Here is a 23,289-nt window from a genome sequence, read left to right on the forward strand (position 1 = left end):
TAGTAGTTTTGACCAGAGTCTCCCCTGGGTGCACAGCTGTTGTGCATTTTATGTATGTGTGGGTGTGTGTGTGTGTGTGTGTGTATGTGTATGTGTGTGTGAAGGTCAGCTTTACATTGCTGAAATTTAAACATTTGAAGCTTGGCAGATGCTCAAGTGCTTTGCGGGTAGCCACAGGGATAAAAAAAAAATTACACAGAATCCTGTACCTGATTTCTTGGGGAAAATGTCGACTGCAGACCTCAGTTTGCATGGGTAATGTAAGCCCCCAGGGCCCTATGTTTATGATGCTAAAACTGCTTATGTAATTACTAAATGTTACATGTCTTAGGCAGTTGGAGAAATAAACAGATACGAATGAGAAAAGACTGGAAAGGAGGAACTAACTTCACTACCAACAACTTTTTGTTCTCTGGCGGATATCAAATGCCATACTTCCTCGTTCTGGACTATTCAAATTCCATGTATGTGTACACCCATGTATTTCAATCCCATGGATTTCAAACCGATTGTTCATGGTATGTGTTAGATATATGGGATCAAAAGAATCTACAGCCAACACCTTGGTGCTAGATACCTGGTCCAGGTCCATGTCTACATAAAAAAAATACAAATGAATGAGACAGCGTAGTGCAGAGAGTCATGTTAGAGCCTGACAAAGTACGAGATGGTTTCAGGCATTTAATAGCTATAGTTAGACAAGATTTATTCACTTACCTCATCAGCTTGTCACAGTATATATACCACACTGCAGAGGTAGTTAGTGCTTCATGAAAAAGAAAGGGGTTAAAAAAAAGAAGCTTGCCGCCAAAATTAAATATTTATCAAGCTACTATTAAGACTTTCCCTTGAAGACAGTGAGTGACCCATTATAATATTTAAATGGAAAATTCATAATCGCTGCCCTAGGTATCTTCTGCAGACACAGAAGAAAGTCATTCGGTTAAGGAGCCTGTGTGATTCATCAATCTCGAGAGAAATCAATGGCGCATCGTTATCTGTATATAGCAGCAGCATGGCAGCTTGTCTGTTCGGCCGCCACCAAGTGAAAAATCAATCCCTCCATCCCCACCAACGGCCATCTATGTCTGTCTCCATCCCTCTGCCCGTTTGTCTGCATCGGGGAAGAAACTGTGCGTGAAATGCGTGGCCCTCGGTGCTCCTTCAGCCCAAAGTGCCGGTTCGGGTTGTAATTGCTCCCAGAAACAGTAATGGGGATATATTTTTAAACACATCTGGCACAAGCGCCAGCGGCCAGGTTGAGGGGAAATGTTAGGTGCGGGACATGAAATTTAAAAGTCTGTTTGTATGCTGTGCATGTGTGTGTGTGTGTCTGTTAGCGTCACACACCTACAGTAAGTAACTGAGCAACAGGCTGTGTCACTCTTCCACATTTTCACATTAATTTCAGCACCATGGGCACAGAACAGCTACTGTACCAGGACCCGAGCCCCCGTCTCCCACTGTGTAGACCAGCTGGAGCCACCCTCAAAAATGGAAAATTATACTTCCTTCATCCAACGCTTTGTGCATTTCAGAGGAACCGTCTGTCGCACTCTGTGGTGGAGCCTCAAATTAAATTTCTGAGGATGTGGTCATTTAAAGGAGGAGAGAAATGAGGAGGAAAGCAAATAAAAATGGAAGGAGTAAACTGAATAATCGCTGTCCATCTCCCGGATTGTCACAGTGGGGGAGAAAATGACAGCTGAGTACACTGCAAAACAGCAAAACCTCAACAATACACAATGCAATCAAACGTTACACTTCTTGTGTAGTAGCATAGATTATTATGTACAGGCCACACCCACTGCGCTGGTGAATTTTTTTGTCTTGTCTTGACCTTACATGTATATTGCTCTGTCTTTTGTCGAACACATTTTGACATTTCTGTGCTAGGGAGAAGGTTGTGTAAGTGTTACTTGGCTGCTTGCTTGAATATTTATATTAGGTTCGATGCAATTTGTGATAAAATTTTTGAATTAGCTTTTAAAAAGTGAATTTTTATTAGAATTTTTTACTTGACAGGGAAGCTTAACAGAACTACAATTAATCTGTAGAAACAATACACCATGCATGACAGGGTCTCATGTAACAGTATGAAAATGTTTATAATTTAATGACAAAAATGACATGCGATCTATATCACTTTTTCACTTTTTGACGGATAAGCACCGCCATTGCTCCAGAAGCCCCGCCATCAGTCATCATGCTCATACTGAGTTCCAGCCCCTCTACTAAGTGATCATCAATGTGACTCCACTCCCCAAACCAACACAGGCCTGACTTATTCTTGCTTCTGTTTCCCCTCCCCACCTCAGCTAGACAGCTGCTAATAGGAGTTTATTTTTAGAATGTGAGGAAGGTGTGAGTCTGTATGATGGATGAAGGTAATGTTTTACACCTCTCCGCTAAGTGGGAGTATAGAGGGAGGCAACGGCCAAGGACACTTTTCAGAGAGAGACCTGCAACCCTGGATCTTTCTAGCCTCACGTTAGCTCATTATCTCCTCAAACAGTAGGGCTGCGAGGACATGGCCCTCATTCTAAAAGATTCATCTTGCAAGATAAGATAAGATCAACATTTATTAGTCCCAAAAGTGGGAAATTGTATATGTCACGGCAATAGGCAATGTCAAGGTAATAGCAGCAAAACAGAGGTAAATAGAAGCAAAAATAAATATGCAAAAAATAAATATGTATATGTATATATCTACAAATGTAGATATATCTACATGTACAATGGGTACACCTCTACAGTTGGTAATTACCGAGATGTATTTGAAGTGTGTGTTTGTTTGTCTGTGTGTGTGAGGTCAACTGTGAGGTCTTTGTTATAGAGTCTGACAGCGGTTGGAGAACAGACCTTCTGAAGTTTCCCAACCTGTCAGCTGAGCCCTGAGATGTTCTTTCAGACAAACTTAAAAGGCAAACTTCTATCAGTCTTAGTGTCCCCTAATATTGTATCTGGAGTCTCTTTCTGAAATTCAGCCTTGGTGCAGAATTACAGCCACTTTGATCCAGTCCCACAATGAGATTTCCCCAGGACGTGCCGTTTCGGTGTCTGTAGCTTTAAATGATAATGAGGAGGAGAAAGGCAGGACGAGGAGAAGAGTGGCCTATAGAAGTGAGGGGGCATTCATGGAAATGACATCATCAACAGTTCCTGTTTTCCACAAATAGTTGGACAAAGCATGAGAAAGGGGAGGTAATCTAATTCCAGATCCAACCGTCTGAGCTCCCCACTCTATGAACGGGGAACAGAATGGCCAAAGCACTCTTTACATATCACCATTTCTAGCCACTGCAGGTCCATAGGCAGGCCAGGGGAACTCGTATTAATGATAAAAAAGTGAAATTCTCATAATAGGAGACCTTTAAGGTTTTTCGCAGCATTCTTGGCCGCCTTGTTACACAGATGGGAAAACAAATGAATGTTTAAAAAAACTGCACAGGTTACAGATGGACTGCTGGGAAACAAGTCACTTCTGTCCGAAACAAGAGCAGAGGCTGTGTTTTGTTTATCTGGGACACAGATGCTGAAGAGTCACACTGTCATGGCTAAAAAAATCTACATAGGGCCAACTAGGTCTGATGTCATTGTGAAACAACAAGCTCGAGAGCTTGTTCATTTAAAAGATTACAGGCTCTCTGATAAGAAGAGATGGCATTTCTATGGCAGTCAATCCATGTCCATGATAAGAACTGTATGTTACATAATCAACAACATGAACATAACTGTATTGTCCTCGTCTTAATCCTAATTAAGACTTCCCATATGTTATTATTGTTTTTTTTTTACCAATTTGATGAATATTACAATTTTAAGTTGATCAACTGTGGTGACCCCCAACGGAAGCAGCCGAATGATTTTGTTTCATATGTGAATCTTTACGTAAAAACAAACCCCATTCTTAGGGAAACAGTGTGCCCAAAGACTTGGGGGCCATCCTATCAAGGAATGTCACTTCACTTGAGCGCTAGGGGCTCTTGAGCTTAGTAGCTGAGGTTTAGTCTTGGCATTAAGTGCTGATCCACCTACACCCTGGCCACTCCACTTCGGTAAGTGATTACTGTCTGGCCGCCACTCAGACATTACAGCACTCCCAGTAGTAGACTATACAGCTATGTACACTTTTGCTAAACCTAACCACCATCCTGAGTGACTTTCAAAATATTTCTCATCCATTTGTCACTGATCTTTTATTAGACACTGCTGCTTTTTAGTGATTTCCACAAATAACCCGAGCTCTGCTAAGCAGCTGCTGCTGTGTCGTCACCCATATAAAAATAATTATATATTTGAGAATTTATGAAGTGTTCTGGTACTGAGGAGTGTGAGGTGAAAATTTGGAGGTGTTAAATGAGAGAGGGGGAGTTTTTTTTTTGGAGGCTTAATTAGCAAAGATCTCCAGGCAATCTGTGAATCTTCACATCCCTGCGCCTGCTGCGGTAAAGCTGTCTTTTAAAGAAACAGGATCCCTGCACGTTCTTGGTGATGAAATAACGCCAGCGCGGTGTCTCTTTTTGGACTGTAGGTGATATCAAAGCAGAACACAAAAATAGTGTCACACTGACGACAACGCCTCGAGGTGCGTTATGCATCCTCAAATATGTGATCAAGTCCAGATTAATGTGTCCCTAAGGAATGCAAAAAATACACACGATACAGTACCCTCTTCCACAAGGTGCATTGGTGGTGTGTTCTTATTTAAACCCACACATAACGTATAATAACAGTAAGAACAAATGAGGTCAAACGTAGACAGGATGATCTACTTTAATTACAATTTTATTTGTACACCCCATGACATGTGCTAGTTTGTTAAACTCTTAAGGTCTCCTGACACCTATTCATTGTCTCCATGTAATTACTGCCTTACTAAAATGTTGTAACTGAACGATACAGATGAACAGTCCATTGTGCTGATTCTTGGACTTTAAATGAAAATTTAAGTTTATAGCCGTGAATCAATGCTCCTCTTCCTCCTGTCAACCTGCCAGTCCAAGCATTCCAACCTCCACCTGTTCATCCCTGCAGTCCTATCCAGTCCCTGCTGAGCTGGGACCAAAGCAGGGGAGCGAGATAACAAAGCTGCAGGCTCAGGCGTTGTCTGAATAGCCCTGCGCTCCTGCTGAGCGCTGAGATTGCCTATTAAAAGACTGACTTTACACATCATCCTATCAAAAGCGACGGAAGCACATAAAAATTGTTTTCTTTTAAAAAATGATTGACTGATTTGCCACATCGAAACACAAAACTCCCACAGCGAGATTCATTTCCCTGCGTGCTGTTTCGATGCATCCGTCCACTGTGGACCCCCCCTCAACTTTGCGCCGCTCTGTGCCGATCATGCTGTGCCATGTTTTATTCATTTTTTCCTAATGTTCACATTTAATTTAAATCATGGAGGAACAAAGAAGGACAAACACTGCTGGATTGACAAGTTCAAATCCAGAAATGAATGGTTATTAAACTATAATGTTTTCTCCAGAGGTTGAGAAAAGTGCGGTGTCAGTGGTGGAAGATTGTTGTCTTTGCTGTGTAGTCTAATCCTTATAAATAAATGTCCTGCTCAAAAAATAAAGGGAACACAAAATTAGGACATCCTACATCTGAATGAATTAAATATTCATATTAAATATTTTGTTCTATACATAGTTGTATGTGCTGACAACAAAAATGATCACACAAAAATGATCAATGGATATCAAATTTATCAACCCATGGAGGTCTGGATTTGAGTCACACTCAAAATTAAAATGGAATGAGGTAATGTCCTTAAAACAAGTTAAAATTAGGCTCAGTATTGTGTGGCCTCCACGTGCCTGTATGACCTCCCTACAACGCCTGAACATGCTCCTCATAAGGTGGCATTGTCTTGCATTAGGAGAAACCCAGTAAAAACCACACCAGAATATGGTCTCAAAAGGGGTCTGAGGATCTAATCTCGGTACCTAATGGCAATCAGGCTACCTCTGGCGACACATGGAGGGCTGTGTGGCCCCCCAAAGAAATGCCACCCCACACCATTACTGACCCACTGCCAAACCATGTTGGAGGATGTTGCAATGGCGTTCTCCAGACTCTGTCACACCTGTCACATGTGCTCAGTGTGAACCTGCTTTCATCTGTGAAGAGCACAGGGTGCCAATTTGCCAATCTTGGTGTCCTCTGGCAAATGAGAAACCTGCTGCATGGTGTTGAGCTGTAAGCACAACCCCCACCAAAAGTCTCCTGATGTACTGGCCTGTCTCCTGATATCACCTCCATGCTCTGGACACTATGCTGACAGACACAGCAAACCTTCTTGCCACAGCTTGCATTGATTTGCCATCCTGGATGAGCTGCACTACCTGAGCCACTTGTGTGGGTTGTAGACTCTGTCTCATGATACCACTAGAGTGAAAGCACCGGCAGCATTCAAAAGTGACTAAAACATCAGCCAGAAGGCATAGGAACTGAGAAGTGGTCCGTGGTCACCACCTGCAGAACCACGCCTTAATTGGGGAGGTCTTGCTAATTGCCTATAATTTTCACTGTTGTCTATTCCATTTGCACAACAGCATGTGAAATTGATTGTCAATCAGTGTTGCTTCTTAAGTGGACAGTTTGACTGCACAGAAGAGTGATTGAATTGGAGTTACATTCTGTTGTTTAAGTGCTGGTTAAAATGTTCTGATTTCCTCTAAAATGATGTCAGAATGTGTGTAAAATCAAACATAGAAAAGGTACTAGTCATGGATGCCACCACAAGTAAAAAAAAAACATCATGCATGCACCATATGGGCTTTGTAATCACCTGCCATTAATTAGGCATTAATGTGCAATGGGTCCCTGCTGTCCAACATGCAGGGTACTCTATTTTATTTGGCACCATGTCACCAGGATAACAAATTGTTTGCGGTCTGCATCCGGCAATGAAAGTGACTTTCTTATGGTTACCATGTGTTCCATACAGACCTTGGAGGCGCTACGGCATCTCTTGTAGCTGCGTATCAGCTTTCGTCGCCTGACCGGTCAAAGGCTCATCAGCCGCCTCATTAGTGAACAAGCTGACTGGACTTGTAGCCTGGTGACATGCTGCTACCCAAACATTCTTGGGCCCTCCATGGCTTAATGCAAATAAGCTTAGCTGTGATAGCAGGTTTTGAAGGAATATGACGCTGGTCCCCTACTGTTATTTATGTGACTTAATTCTACTTTTTAATTAAAAGATACATCCAAAAACAAAGCATTTGAACAAAGTCTGTTCTGGCAGCAGGTCTGTGAACAAAACGAACCAGGGTTTTATAGTTGGGTAGAGTCCCTGTTATGTGGTTCTGTAGGCTACAGTTTACATTTTGACTGCACATCAAGGCCTTTCATGTGCTAATATGTATCATTTACTATTCAGTAGCATCTAACTTCTAATGATGTGGGAGAAAAAGCTCTTTGCCTTAGAAAATTAGATTCAGTTCATCGTGTGCACATCGTTCCCAGAGTACTAACCTCTGCTGCTGCACTTACCCATATGACATTAATGGGACTGAACAGAAGGGATATATTATGATGGAGACAAACAAGTCTGGCTAAGCAAGTAGACAGACACAAAACGCATCGTAAAAAGGTCTAAATATGTATATGCATGAGTGAGTGGGTTGAAAATGTTGAAGTTTTCAAAGCTTCTAGAACTCCGCCTTTGCTTATATCTGATTTACTTTTAGTGTTTTACTTTTTAATACATTGATTTATGTACTTTTTTATTCTACTTTTCTTTCTTTCTTCCTTACAAAGCTTTCATGATTGTATCATTAATAGCTGTCCAGTAATATGTCAATTGTCACAAGATCATCCGTATAGCTTAATTGTCTCATGATCAGGCTTTGGAACTATTTTTGTATACAAATTGACCTAGTAAACCCAGAAGTGCACAGCACGCAGTGGCTGGTGGATTACTGACAGATTGAAAGCTTGTTTAATTTTATTTATTGAGTGTGCAGTATTTTTAAACATTTAAACTCAAATTTAGGACTTTTTAAAGATCAATGGAAAACCTGCCATGCACTCTGTGCCCTCGCCCAATACTAATGTGCTGCACTGGTGATGTGACTTTTTCGCGAGGAGCAGATAATCTCTCAAAATCTCTCTATGCTGGCCAAATTTATATCACATACAGTTTATACCACACAGCCCTACATTTAATATGCTCATCTTGCACATTTCGTTCTTTCACATCCTCCCTTATTCCACCCAATCTATATCAGTCCACAGTCATTGTCGCCACCGTGAGTCTTTCAGCTTTATAGTCAATAAATCTTCATGGGAGGTTGAGCACTTGTGCCTTGCGCCCTCCCCCTATGACAAAATCAGTCTCAATGTCAGTCTTTACATTAAACTGGAAAACCATAAACCCTTCTCAGTCATATCAGCTGATCCACCAGGTCTCCTCAGATGTACTATGTGGTGCAAGCAGACCTAGACAGCCCAATAATACAAAACAGCACTCAATAATACCCCAAGAGCCATTTCTGCACCCACAGGAATGTTCAACAGAGGGAGGAAATTAAATGAATGCTAATTACAGTCCATGCCAAGAGGGAAGCATGGCTCTGTGGTGAATTTATTAACCAGACCCCAGCGGTGTGTACATCATCTCTGCTAATCACAGGCGGAGCAGACACGAAGACACACCAGGGCTCTGCGTTACCTCTGCAGGCTTCTCAGAGAGGAACTCTGCCCTTAATTATTGTTTTTATTGACAAAGCAGATCACCACTGAGGATATTTATTCCCATCTGTCCTATGGGAATGTGGGAGGGAAGTGACTTTATAGTGTCTCTGACCTCAGATCTACAGATACGATCCAGTCAAGGGTACCTTGCCTCATTTTTGAGGTCACAATTAAACTTGCAGCAAATCTGTATTCCACTGATACTGAAACTTAATTTAAACTCAAACCAAATGAAGATAAATTACATGGCTGATTCTAAACCATTCCAGTTCAGATAACCATGACCAGTATTAACCGCAGACTACATCACCTGACATATGTGTGAATTAAGCATCTCTGGATCTAGATGATGTCATGCCGTATGACGTATGACAGCAGGTTCTGTGTGCAAATGGAGGTGGGGGAGGGAACCATGGTCTCACCCTCATCACACGCCACCATGGATGCATGCAATGTCTTTTGCTGCCAGTCAAATTACTTTTAGCACTACAATGACCAGGGTCTGGGTTTGTGAAATCAAACTTTCGTCAAGGCCTGTTTAAGCATGAACACCTACACTGAAGACCCATGTTCATTAAGAAAGGAAAAAAGCTGATCCAACCTTCCATCATTTAAAACAATTTCTCCAGTTTGGGTTTTTAGAGTATGGAGGCTCTCTTGGCAATCTTCATGAGCAAGTCATAAACAAAAGCCTGTCTGTTAAGCATGACAACAATTTTAATGATTATAAGATCAAGAGTCTATCCTGTCTAATCACACAAAAAATGTAAAGTAATTCAAACTTGCTACAACCATGAAATAAAAACCAGAAGGTCTTATGGCAGAAACATTACGCATTAACGTGGTGGAAACTCCAGAAGGGTTGCTCAGGGAACCCATTAAAGCAGCAGCATGACTGTTAATCAACCTTGTGCTGGAAACGTAAATATTCACAAACTTCAAGATCATTACAGTGCCGGACCACATGAGCTTTTTGTAAAATGAGAGCAATGTCAACAGGTGAAGGGCAAGTTGGGCAAGAAAAGTGTCAGTGAAATCCAGCAAAGAACGAAATAGCACGCAAAAAAATCACGACTCAATGGCCTTAATGAAATCACTCTTTTGTACAGCCCAGCAAGTTCCTATTCTCCAAAGGCCAGGACCACAACGCCTCCTAACAACAGGGAAATGCAGGAGCCCGTATCCATGGCAACCAGAGGAAGAATAAACTTAAAATGCTCTGTATACACCCATGTCTGGATTGTAACAGCACTCTTCTTTTTCCATAATAAGAAGATTTCAGGCAAATTTGACAGGGGTTCTGATAGCAGCTGTTGTAATTCCCCACTTTTGCTTTGACTGCATTGTGCCAAATGTACAGTTTATCAAGGTCATTTCCACCTTTCCTTTTGGTAAAATGGGCAAAGATCAGTGTTTTTTTTTAATTATTTTATTTCAAATGTGGCAGTCATTACTTAATCAGTAATTTCCCCACGAACACAATCTTGATAAATTTAAAAATGTGGTCAAAACATCCTTCCTCGTTAATTGGAGAAAATCCTCAATTATTGGAATTTGAGGAATTCACCTTTAACAGTCCCTATTGTTCAGCAATGATCCTTTTAATTCCATTATAAAATAATTTGTGTTCAGAAGTCCAGAACTTACACAATTATCAGAGCTGCGACGTGAAACTGATATGTGCTAAATAAGATGTGACAGATACTATGCTGTGTTTGGAGACTGGGTGTTCTTCAGAGGAAAAAAGTCAATTTGGATAAAATGCATCAGAAAACAGAACGTCCTGCCTTGCTTCTGAGTTCTGAATTATTTGTTGTATTCTGAGAACCCGCACTGCCTCGCACACCCATGTGGTGCACACATGTACAGTGGTTGGTATGAACCTGCCAAAGCGAGCAGAGATGTAATTTACCAAGCTTCCACCACGGTGGCAGCCGCAGTCACTAATAAACTACTAAGGTATGAAGATGTGTGAAGTGTCCCCGGAGGCAGGAAGCAGGCAGGAGGAGAACAGGTATCCTGACCTGGACTCATTCCCCTACAGCAGATCACTGAAGACACGTTACATCAGAGCCACGGGTCAACAACAAGCCCCGAATACCGACAAAGCCACAGGGGTCCTACCTTGCGTCAGCGTGCCGGTGAGGAATCTGTAGAAGTATCGGGCCACCTTGGTTAGTTGCCTTTTGCACCTCTTCCTGCACTGGCTCATATTGACTGAGGACGGAGCGGGTTGACCGGGAGACGGTGGGACAGCTGCTGTTTGCTCTGCTCGCCTCTCTTGTCTTTTTTGCCCCCCTCTCTCTCTCTCTCTCTCTCTCGTTCGCTCTCTTTCTCTCTCCAGTAGCGATGCTCCTAGACCTTCCTCTGCCCCACCTGTAGGGTCTCTCTGTCAGTCAGCGGCGTGGACCTGCCTCCTCCTTCCCTCCCCCCTCAGCTCTCGACCGACTCCGTCGCCAGTCAGTGGGGCATGTGATGGAGAAATGCACATCTGCTACTACTACTCACACAGTGTAAACAGGGGGGCTTTCTCTTCATCCAGTCCTTCTTTCCTCCTCCTGCTGCTTCCAAATAATACTGTCTCTGGAGGTTTGTGTGTGTGTGTGTGTGTGTGTGTGTGTGTGCACCAGCTGTAGGCTAAATAAAGCACCAGAGGGAAAACACAGCTAGTAGTTAATACAGCAATTAGCCGCTAAGCATTTCCTCAAGCACACCAGACTCTACTCCAGGGAGCAGAGGCAGAGGGCATTGGGCAGCATCTCGCCGTGCTCCGATACGGTCTGCGAGGGGGAGGGCAGGAGAGGCGCGGAACCCTATCTGAACCCTCCGTTCACCGGGGTTGAGTCAGAAGTGCTGCAGAATCGCGAATCACGATGAAGGTTTCTGACGCATCTGATAATAATAGTAAAAAAAAAAACTTTCTTCTCCTTTGTGTCTTCTTCTTTTTAAACCGATACAAGTCGAATAAGCAATGAAATAGCAGCAACTTTTCATCCAGACAGAAAAACACATGGAGAGAAAGTCTGCAAGGTCTCCGGTCTCGTCTTCTCTCATGTCAATCAGGAATCACAAACATTTCTTTCAGCCCAGTTTGCCTCTTCTCAGCTGAATAAACCCTGACCCCCGAATCACACAATTCTTTCCTCGCTTATTTTTCCCCTCCACACATCAAATATCCATGCTCTGCCCCCTCCACTGTTGCCTCTGCTTTTCCCTTCCTGTCTCTCCCTCTTACTCTCTTACTCTCTCCAGTCAGAAGCCTGCCTGGATGCTCTGATTTAGAGGTGATTACGGTTGCCCGGCAACCACAGACTCCATGGATTTTCCGCTAGCCAATCAGAGGTGTCGCAAAAGTGCCTCGGTCTACCCATACTGATCGAAAGCAAAACAAATGTCACAGGATTATATGAATGTCCTTCGATATCCTATATGGTGTTAGATACATCTCTACCCCCTTCCACAGACACACATACACACTACATCTGAATAGGCAGCTCTGTGGCACAGAATTTGGTGAAGTTGTTCACACTGGTATGTTTTCATGCATACTGTATCTATGTTTTTCTTCAAGGTCTGGTTCACAGTTTCAGTTTTTGGCACCACTGAAGACGTCTGCATGGATTTTGCCCTGCAGACGAGCGTTTTCACACAACATTTATCACCTTCAGGACAAAAACCATCACCTTGAGCTGAGACTGGTTAAAAGCTTCATTTCACCAGCAGCAGCTGACCTTTCCTCAAGCCTGCATTCATAATCTCATTAAAGCATGCTTTGCAGTGTCAACAGATTTTATTGTTCTAACCCAGTCAATCAGACTTTGTATTATGAAGGTCAAACCTCTACTGTCTTTGAGGTCAGGTAATGACTTAAGCTGCAAGCCTGTCAATTGTTGGCAACAGACTTCAGGGGGGGTATTTATGTGAAGATATATAAGGCACAGCATGGGAAGTGCCCATGAAGGTCATATTTACTAGTTAGCAAGAACTTTACAGAATTCTTGAACTAAATTGCTAATATCATACCTGCATGTTCTGTTTGCTTGGGGCATGGACCTAAAATGTCTGTGAGAAAGATTCATTCATGATATGAAATGATAAGAAAACAAAGGAGGAGATGCTCTGCTCCTGGGGATGTGACATATTTGCATGAATGTATCAAAGTTTATCTACGTGGAGTCTGAAACAAATAGACAACAACAAAAAGTTCAGGGTAGTTAGTTTTTCCTCTGTACGCTGCATTTAACTTTTTGTTTATTTCTGAAAATCCTGAGGATGTAACTGATGTGATGAATATGCTGCACACAGAGAGAATCTGCATTAACCAACAATATAATTATAATTATATGTATATAATTATAATTATAATTCACACCCACACCAGAAATATAAATGTTATTCAGATTTACCTAGCTGCCCTTTCAACTCACAGGTCTGATCGGACCAGGCCTGAATTCTTCACTCTAGCATCCAAGGCTGCGTTTCACACACTATTCCATGCATGGGTAACAGGTTCTTGAACTATTTCTGCTACATTCAACCAGAACACATTCACATTAACTGAACAGAACCCTTATACTCAAGCATGCATCACCAGTGTACAGCACTGCACAACGCATGAGTGAAAAAACACTAGTGTAAATGTTCAGAATGGTTTCCAAATTCAATGCGCAGAGCAGAAGGGAACATGTTCCCTGAGAAAGAAACTTTTACTTGTTATTCACCCAACATTCTCAACGAAACATCCTCATTAAAAGAGAAGCTCCCAACGTTTTCCACTGACACTGTGTGCTCTGATCTTCCTAAAAGTTCGGATATGTTTGCCTTGTTACTTTAGACACTTACTGAAATAATGATGAGGTGCCAGCTTTTACCTTTCTCTAATATGTTATCTGTTGTGTACTTGTCAAGTCTGCAAAACTTTTGTGAGAGATTTCACTATACATATAGAGTACACTTACTCAGTAAGCCTTATCCAGAATAACGTTTTATAACATTTATCTCAGGGACAGTAGGTACCCATCAGAACCCATGTTGATCTTTAAGGGGGATTTTTCAGAGCCAGTAAGACATAGTTTGTTGGATGACTGAAAAAATGTCTCATGTTTGTTTTGCTGTGTTCATGATGTATTACGAGGGAAACAAAGGAGGAGGAAGGACACTCAATGTTGCTGTCACACTGGAATAAGTGCAAAAATTACAAAAATAAATGAATGGTACTATCATGTGGCCTGTCTCAACATCAGTCCAAGACAGACGACCTGCAGGAACTACAGACAACAGGCGGATATTTATACTAATTGGTAATGGGGAAGAGTTGAGGATAATAAAAGACTAATAAAAGTTCTTATTTAAGTATTTTAAGTGGCCATGGCAATTAAATACATTTTGTGTGTTGCCTCACTATTTCACTGTTTTTGGCTGAAACAGTTAGTTGTGTGTGAGAGACCTGTCGATAACCAATAAATTAACATTTTATAATTAGAATACATGTTCTGGGTGACAGTAACACTTTCACAGCTATATATCTCTTACAGCATTTTTCAGAAATAGTGTCTCAGGGACCCACCAAGTGGCACCTATTCACTATTTAGCTCTCCTGATAACTCACTGGTGTCTCCCATTATGTGTAACTAGTAAAGTGTATTCGAGTTGTGAACTTCCTCATTCATTAACTCACTGTACCGACCTGAGTTTAGGTGTTGTTATGTTCCAGTCCTCCCGCCGATTTGTTAATGTGAAGCCCTGGTGCTGCTGGTCTCACCCAGCTGAAGATCACTCGAGGTCCTGATCACACACCTATTAAAAGGAACTAATAAAAGGGCATGTGCAGGACTCATAGGCTGTCCTGCATTATAGAAATACTTGCTTAGATGTATGGTTGGTAAGTTACATGCTGTATTTTTGAGTTTCATGTTTATTTTTCTCATTGTGCCTTTCTTTTCGGTTTATTAAAATATGTGCCTCTACAGAACCCCACTGTGACATTACAATTAAAACCCCCACCTTTCACCATGTCATGCTTCCAACACGGCATTGCATATTGTTTACATTCAATTAATTAGTTCTTATAATGATTTTTTAAAAATGTGCTTTGGGTGGTACAATATAGCAAAACAATTTTTTAGCTTGCAACATGCAATATCATAAATAATTTGTTTTATCAGTGGCTTAAAATAAATATAAAGAATCATAAGGAAGAAAATCAGTAATCAGTAAGGAAGCATCTAGGACATGGGACAGGGAGGACAGGAAGCTGCATGTTCCAGATAAACAAAAACCCATTAAATGCTCTACCTGTCAGCTATCCAGAAATTATTGCCAAAAAAATGATATTCATGAGGTGCCTCTCAAAGGGGTGACTGTTCCTGTGAGACGGACACAAGCAGCTTGAGTTTCTGCAATGACTTATAAAAAGAGACAGATCAGCTGCAGATCAGTGACCAGCCAACACTGGGGGGAATTACAGGGAATTAAAAATACACACTGCCAGGTTCATCGCTCTGTTTGTTGAGCGGTGGGGGGGCTGCAGTGTGAACGGGAGGAAGGTGTTGTTTTATCTCTGTGACACATTTCCAGGAGGCTTTCCAGCACATCTTGGACAGCACTCACCGTGTTTGTGTCAGCGTTGAGTGTGCTTCTTCATGGCAGGACTCCAGGCGTCTGATATTCATCAACATAGATTTGAGGAGCGTGAGGCCAGGCAGTTCTCCAGCTCTCATAAATCAAGAAAGCCTGTTGTTGTACCAAAATCAGCTAAGATTATGATCCAGTTATCATAAGAATCTCAGTGTTCATGAAATGAGTAACGATGTAAACATTGCCATTAGGGATGGTATTGAGAACTGTAAAAAATAAATGCTGGTACTGGTCCTGCAAAAACTGTGCTGCTATTGGTATTTTTGAAACTTTTTTTTTTTTATTCCAGCAATTTTGAACTATCTGTGTTTATATTCCAAAGCATTATAAAGTGTGTGAGCACTTAAGTAAAAAAAATAGTTACTGCGCTTCACTTCATGAGATACAGCATGATTTAAAAAAAATTAATATTACCAAATATAAACTGCCTCTGTAAATAGCCTCTGTGAAGCTGTGTTGGTATGATGTCATCGTTGGACAAGATCTTGGAGAAGAGCTTCCCTGTGACGTCTGCTGAGTCCACCCCTGCTCAGGAGTAAACATTTCGACATAATCCATATTCTTTAAACGAGGATGCTGGCCCCCATTTCAGTACACTGAGCACAGGGCAGGGACCCACACTTGGCATACACACCATTCACTCTCAATTACAGCCAATTTTGACTTGCCAGTGTACATAACGTGTGTCTTTGGAGACTGGAGACCCAGGAGAGAAGATGCTGCAATGAGGGACTGCATGCAAATTACACACAGAGCCAACACCCAGGCTCAAACTTGCAATCTTGAGGTGTGAAGCTGCAGCGTTACCTGCCACACCACCATGCGACCCAGGAGTAGATTTTTTATTACATTTCTATTAAAAATACTATATTAAGATAATTAGTTGGTTCATATCGCCATGTTGTGGAGAGAGTAGCATTTATCAGTAAAAATCCTCATCTCTAATTGCCAATGGTTGTTAAACTGGCCACATTGTTTCAAAAGTAACTCTGTCTCCAGCCGCTCAGGGAACAATTCTGCCCCAAGGCAGTCTTGATTCATCACGTTTGCAAAAAAATGGGCCGTCAAATGCTGCCAAAATCTGTTCTACTAACCATCGTAGGGCAAGATTTCCCGCTGATGCCATCAAAAATGGAAAAAGGAAGACACCAGAGTATGTATTCACTGCACATCTGTGTGGCACGAAGGGGCTGAAAGGGGAGGATTTTACATCTGACTGATTGATAAATCAAATTGGAGCCATATTCATGCTGTGCATGAAGAAACCAGCTGCTAGAAATTATGTTTTTTTAAGCGCTGAAAAATCTCTTCCCCTCTACACGGCTGTTTATTGTGTACTATTTTGTAAAAGATGTGTGTCTGAGGGTTTTTGGATAAACATGCAAGCGCATGTAAATTTGTCCAACGGGTAGAAATAGCATAATACAGTCAGCCAGCATTTACAGCAATGGAGAATCAATCTAAGAGACTGATCTAAATACATATATGCACAAACACACACACACACACACACACACACACACACACACGTTCTTTGTACTTTGGAGATTAAAATAGACTTTCCCACATACCCATAATCCTTCTTGTGTTTAAGTTTAATAATTCAATGATTACAGCATCTAAATAAAAAGCTTTGAGAAGAGCTTTATGTAGATGCTCAAACACACCAACCCATCCACCCACCCAAAAACAACCAACCCATCCACCCACACACAAACAAGTGTATGATGTAGTCATCAGGCTTTTCATTAATTTGTTAAAACAATGGCTTTATTTCTTCTGAGAGACAGAACTATTCCTGATTTTCCTTAACACAGGGTTGGAAATAGCAAAGCTGGTTCAAACCTTCTTGTTCAGTGGCGAGTGTCTTGGTGACCACCCATCAACATACAGCAGCCCACTTTCTATAAAAGGAGCATTGAACTAGGGACATATCCCACACAGTCCCAACTCATTCAGTATCAGCTGAATTAGTAAATTCAATGTACATTTAGAACAATTCACGTACGCATTTATACATTTGGATAGGCTGAGTTTTAAGAACATTTAATGTACCATTACTGCTAATTTTCATGTGTTAGTCCACAATGCCATTTGTAATGCCAAACAGAATTACATGATTTTGCAGATTCAGTGGCAGAAGGAAACTGGAGAACCCGAGGACACCAACATTAACATGGGGGAAGCATGTAAACGTCACACACATGGTCCGAGCTGAGATTTAAACTGGCCTCAGTGCCACCATGCGGCCCCTTCATGAATGGGAGATTTAGGCGCACGTGCAGACATGGGTGTCACAACCAGAGAGAGAAGTCAGTCTGATGGGGCAGGTAGAGGAATCCGGGAACCTAATTGCTCATATGTGTTTGTCATGCCATACAGTTAGGAAGTGTATTTAAGTTCTGTTGTGTCCTCACTCCCCTGTCACTGATTAACTGTAGGTACCCTGTACTGTGTGTATGTGTGTGTGTGTGTGTGTGTGTGTGTGTGCGTGTGCGTGTGCCTTTTTAGTTTTGTTCTTTAAGAAACCCCTGTTCATCATGTGCTCTCCTCACAGCGCTATATAGACACGCTCCACATAACAGAACTCGAATAGATCTAAAACCATCTAAAACCCCATCATTATTCTAAAGGCTAATAAAATAATAAACTAAATAAAGTAGGCCAGCTGATCCCCACCTGCTACAGGTCAGATTCCTGGAGCATTACAAATCAGCAGGGCGGCGTGCTGTTCACAGCTGCTCTGTCCAGACACACGGACCTACCAGTCCTATCCCAGCATTAGGGCGCTGGGCTGATGGCATTCAGGCACCACACCGGATCTCCAACATACCAACATGGCTGCGAAAAAAGAAAACCAGGTTCGCCCACAGCTCAGAGTGCAGCTTTCACTATCATCCACACCGACAATAGGCCCACTAGCCAATAAGAAATAGGGAGGGCCGGGCCTTTGGTACAGATTGATACAGACCCAGAAGTTGCTCCTCGTGCAAATGTGTTTTGTGTTTCCCATTACTGGCAACGCAAACTTAAGTCATAGACAGCCCGTTTATGAAGCCAGGGCATGACACCAAAAATAAGTGATTAAGGTGCCAAAAGCTCCAACAACCAGGAGCATGCTTCTGCACTTTGTGTACAAGGAAGCTGCTATATGGAACTAGCTGGAAAAAAGTGCTGTCACGGCACAAATGACACCCTTGCGACCAGCAACACGGAAGTGGAAGAGAGCGGGTTGCTTGTTGAATTACTAACTAACCCTTGCTGAAAATTATTTCCCAGCCATTACTACCCACGTCTGCAAGTGCGTACCTGAACTTGTGCGATGACACCTAGTCATAAAGCAGCAGTCCGAGGCCCTCAAAGAACCTTTTTCATGTGACAGATACAAGACAAGACATAATGTAAAAGCTATACTTTACTTTACTTTACTTTACTTTATTTGGCAGACGCTTTTATCCAAAGCGACTTACAATGGGAAGACACCAGCAATTCTCGTTCGATTTCTATAGAATATCAAGTATACAAACTAAGAGCCCTGATAAGGCTTAGACTTGTCATTGAAGAGCATGCTCGGAGAGTGTTGGGTGCTAGACTAAGAAAAATTATAATGTATTTATACATCTTGTATTTGTTTGTTAAATGTGTATGCATGTGTATGTGTTAAATTTACCTGTAATATTTTTGGAATAAGAGGGTTTTCACCTTCTTCTTAAAAGTGGTGATAGTCTCGGCTAGTCGTGTGGAGGAGGGTAGGTTGTTCCACCAGCCAGGGACAATCATTATGAGTTTGACAAAAATATTTTTTTCTGTTCTGACTAAAATTAGACTAAAATGTCACCAGTTCTTCTTGACTAAAAGCAAACTAAAATTGTAATGAATAATTCTGACAAAAATTGTAATGGATAATTCTGACTAAAATGCTCAGACTTTTAGTTGACTAAAACTAGACTAGACTAAAATGAGCATGTAAGTGACTAAGACTAATAAACCTAAAATGACAGCTGGACGCAAAGACTAGACCAAAACTAAAATTAAGACAGGCCTCCAAAAACAACGATACGAGCAACACAACACGCACATTTGCCGATGGCAACAGCCATGGCAGATATTCTCCCCTCAATGACTGATCACATCACCCTCAGTGACCCTCATACATCTATCCATCTCGAGGCAGCATGCGAGCTAGAATTTAAAAATGTCTGTCTGAGAAACTAAAGAATGTCATGTTGTCCCTCATTATTGATGAGGCCACGGAAAAAGTACCAATAAAACTAAAAAGAAAAAGTTCAGTCTCAGGACTTTTTTTCACTCTCAGCCCTGAGTGCGACAGCAGTTCTTTTTTGAGCATCTGTGTGTGTGTGATTTTCCTTCACTTTCCTTCACTTTGCCAGTGCTTTAGCAAGCAACTAGGCTTTTATAATCCTGATGTGCATGTGCAACTGAAGTGAGAGTGTCATTATGTTTTGGATGTTAAATGTTTTTGTCACGGTTGGGGCTGGACAAGGTGATGAAGGAGGACGCATTCGCACGATTTCACGCGACACGGGTTTAATACAAACTGCACAGGACAAGGGAATAAAAACATGCACAATGACCCGACGGCGAACAGACACGAGCAGGATAGTTTTATACAATTATATAAATATACACCAGGTGAACACGATCAGGGAACATTACACGAGACGAACATGAAACTTGGACCAGCCTCACATACACTGTTTCCACTTTCATGATGATATAAACCCCATGCTGTCAATACATGACATGTACAAAGTAGCACAAGCAGGTTTGCCAGATGTGACAAAAATGTGCCCAAACACTGCAGCTAAACACTTTATTGGAGCCACTGGGGCAGTGGTGGCCTAGTGGTCAAGGAAGTGGCCCCGTAATCAGAAAGTTTCTGGTTTGAATCCTGCCAAAGTGTCACTGAGCAAGGCACCGTCCCCACACACTGCTCCCCGGGCGCCTGTCATGGCTGCTCACCAAGAGGACAGAGGACACATTTCATTGTGTCACCATGAGCTGTGCTGCAGTGTTTCACAATTACTTTCACTTCTTCACATGTCTGATCAATGAGCCCTCTCGTCCCTTCTTCCTGAATTTCCCTTTTTTAATTGACTCATAATAACACGTTAACAGCACCATCAGTGGACATCACAAACATGATCAGGACCACAACAGAAACCAAACTATAACCAAACAATGATCAGCACTTTAATTCAAGAATTGAATCTTGTGATCAAGGATCAAGAATTGATCAAGTGGGTGGGAGTAGCCTAGTGGGTAGGACACTCGCCTCTGAACCAGAAGCCACATGATCAAACCCCACATTTACATTTACAGCATTTATCAGACTCCCTTATCCAGAGCGACTTACAATCAGTAGTTACAGGGACAGTCCCCCTGGAGCAATTTAGGGTTAAGTGTCTTACTCAGGGACACAAAGGTAGTAAGTGGGATTTGAACCTGGGTCTTCTGGTTCATAGGCAAGTGTCTAACCCACAAGGCCACTACCACCCCACTTACTACCATTGAGTCCCTGAGCAAGAAACTTGTCACAAGAGGGACTGTCCCTGTAACTACTGTAAGTTGCTCTGGATAAGGGTGTCTAATAAATTCCGTAAATGTAAATCCAGTGAACCTTAAATTTTGAAACCTACTCTATATGTGCTGCATTTTTACAAGTTAAACAGGTGGCCAAAGATCCCCATGACTGACCTGGAAAATGTTAATGGACTGAAAAATAATGGTCTTTCACCATCACTTTCTCTACACTCAGCTCAAGTCTTTCTCTCCTACCAAGAAGCAGTGAGAGAAATGCAGTATTACGGGAAAATGAACACAAAAATCAATAGGGGTATTGCACAAATGCAGTTCCATTGAGAGGAATTAATGACGCATATCCAGTCCCATCGAAAAAGCCACAGAAATTTGTTTCTGCCCTTAATATACATAAAATACATTAAGAATTATTTGTGAAACAGAGAATAAGCAAGCAGCCGCCCGGCACAGTGTTTGTTTGTGAATGTTTGGAACAGACTTGTAATGCTAATGTACTGCGGGCCTGTTTTACACACACCTCACATGCCGAAGAAGCTCTAGTGCCACTTGCACTTCCATCAGAATACACAATCAGGGCCTCGGGCCACGTTGGCAGGAGCACAGAACAAACAGCACCCAGTCACAGAAAGCCAGAGAGGAGCGGCAGCCCGACTGACAGCGCAAGCTGCCTCTGTGATAGAGGCGTGAATGAGAGGGAGGGAGGGAGGGAGGGAGGACCACTGCGGAAGCTCAGTGTGACCAGGTGTAGGCGTCCAGGAGACCACAACGGATCTGTGAGTTTTTGCACAATACTGAGGATGATGAAGGAGACAGAATCCGCAGGATCTACTGACACTATTAAAATTTCAGTGCCTGCTGTTTAAAACAGTGGCCTGGTCTGTAAGTTTCACTGACGAGCATTGTTACAGCTCCAGCACATCATGGAGCCAGAATGCCGCACGCTTGCAATCACACTCCAAATTTATTATAACATTTTTTTATAGAAACCAAAGCTACAAAAAATCTAAAAACTAATAAAATCTAATAAAATAATAAAAAAATCTAATAAAAACTCATGTTAATTGTTCCACATTTTTAAGTAATCAAGTCAAATGTGACTGACGAGATGCTTCAGAAATCAGGACCATAGATAGTTCCTCACTATTATACAGCATAGAATAAGACCAGAGGTCTCCAACCCTGGTTCTTCAGGCCACCAGCACATGTTCCACCAAATTAAACTCAACAAATTCAACTCAAGAGTGGTAACAACAATAAAAGTTGAATCAGGATAAATGAGGATAGACCCAAAACCTTGCTGGACGACTGCCGTGCAGTAAAAGGGCTGGAGACACCTGGTCTAGGACGTAAGGACCTTTGGACCATTCAGGATATTAATGTGAGGTGCTGCAAATGTTATTACTGTTATAACAGCAAAATATTCACTGCTTCCTTTGCAGCAAGTTTCAGAAATAAATTGTGTCCAAACCCTCCAAGCACCTCCTCAGCATGAAGAGTGTGTCAATGCACAAAACGCACACCTGTAATGCTTGTGTTTGAGACTTTGTGGCTGAATGAAATAATGAAAATGTTATTGTACATTTTGAAACACATTGTATCATTGTTTCATTAAAAAAATGTCCAAGGATATGGTCAATAGGATGAAAATATAAAGATTTCACTGAATTTAAGGTTTGCTTTTGTCTATACAGGCTATGGTTTAGTGAAAGTTTAAGACATAGATTCCTAAAATAAAGTTAGATATTTATACTGCAAGTTAAATATTGATTATTTTTGCGTCCTCTCAAAGATCTGAAAAATAAATATATGTGTGTCAAATGTGTGTTCCTGCCCACGTTGTGTGTTTTATGGCCCCTCCCACTCGCCGTTGCCTGTGTCATCAAGCACCTGCTGTTTGAGTGATGCCTCTCATTAGAGTGGAACCTTCTGCATGCCAGCTGTGGGTATTCATGTCCAGCCAGGGGGTAAAAAAAAGCCCACCAGGTAACTTCATTCCTCCCCCATTCCGCCCTCCACTCCACTATCCTGCACCGATACTGGGTGTAGCATGGCTTCAGGATCCGGTCCGAAATGGGGGTTACTCCGGTCCAGGATCCGGACCGGAGTTTCATTGTTGTCACGTGTCGTTCTCACCTGTGTCAAATGTATAAAGCTGCCCTGTTCGTTTCTGTCCACTGTCAGGTCTTTGAAGTTATGTTCCGTGTTCACCAGTGTCTACGTCTTGGATGTCTCCCCTGTCTTGTGATTCACAATTAAACCCCGGTTTCGTGATGTCAGGTGAAAGCGTCCTTCATTCCACATCTTCTCGTCACTCTTCGTCCTCCTCTCCGTTCACCCGCCGCGTCATGCCCGCATGGACGTGACACTTATGGTCTTACTGCC

The 23,289-nt window shown here is 42.0% G+C and overlaps 1 protein-coding gene across 3 annotated transcripts in view; it reads right to left on the minus strand.

The window, feature by feature from the left end:
- LOC114795404 (Kv channel-interacting protein 2) overlaps positions 1 to 23,289 on the minus strand; it is a 107,958-nt gene that overhangs the window by 44,027 nt on the left and 40,642 nt on the right. Inside the window, exon 1 of one of the 3 annotated variants that reach the window (XM_028988625.1) lies at positions 10,834 to 11,190. The exons of the other annotated variants lie outside the window; for them this stretch is intronic. Within the exon in view, the coding sequence (XP_028844458.1) occupies positions 10,834 to 10,921 (88 nt within the window). The 5' untranslated portion in view covers positions 10,922 to 11,190. Of the gene's footprint in view, positions 1 to 10,833; positions 11,191 to 23,289 lie in introns of those variants that run through there. 3 annotated transcript variants of the gene reach the window in all.

This window comes from Denticeps clupeoides, chromosome 8, assembly GCF_900700375.1.
Source record: "Denticeps clupeoides chromosome 8, fDenClu1.1, whole genome shotgun sequence".
Lineage (NCBI taxonomy): Eukaryota > Metazoa > Chordata > Actinopteri > Clupeiformes > Denticipitidae > Denticeps > Denticeps clupeoides.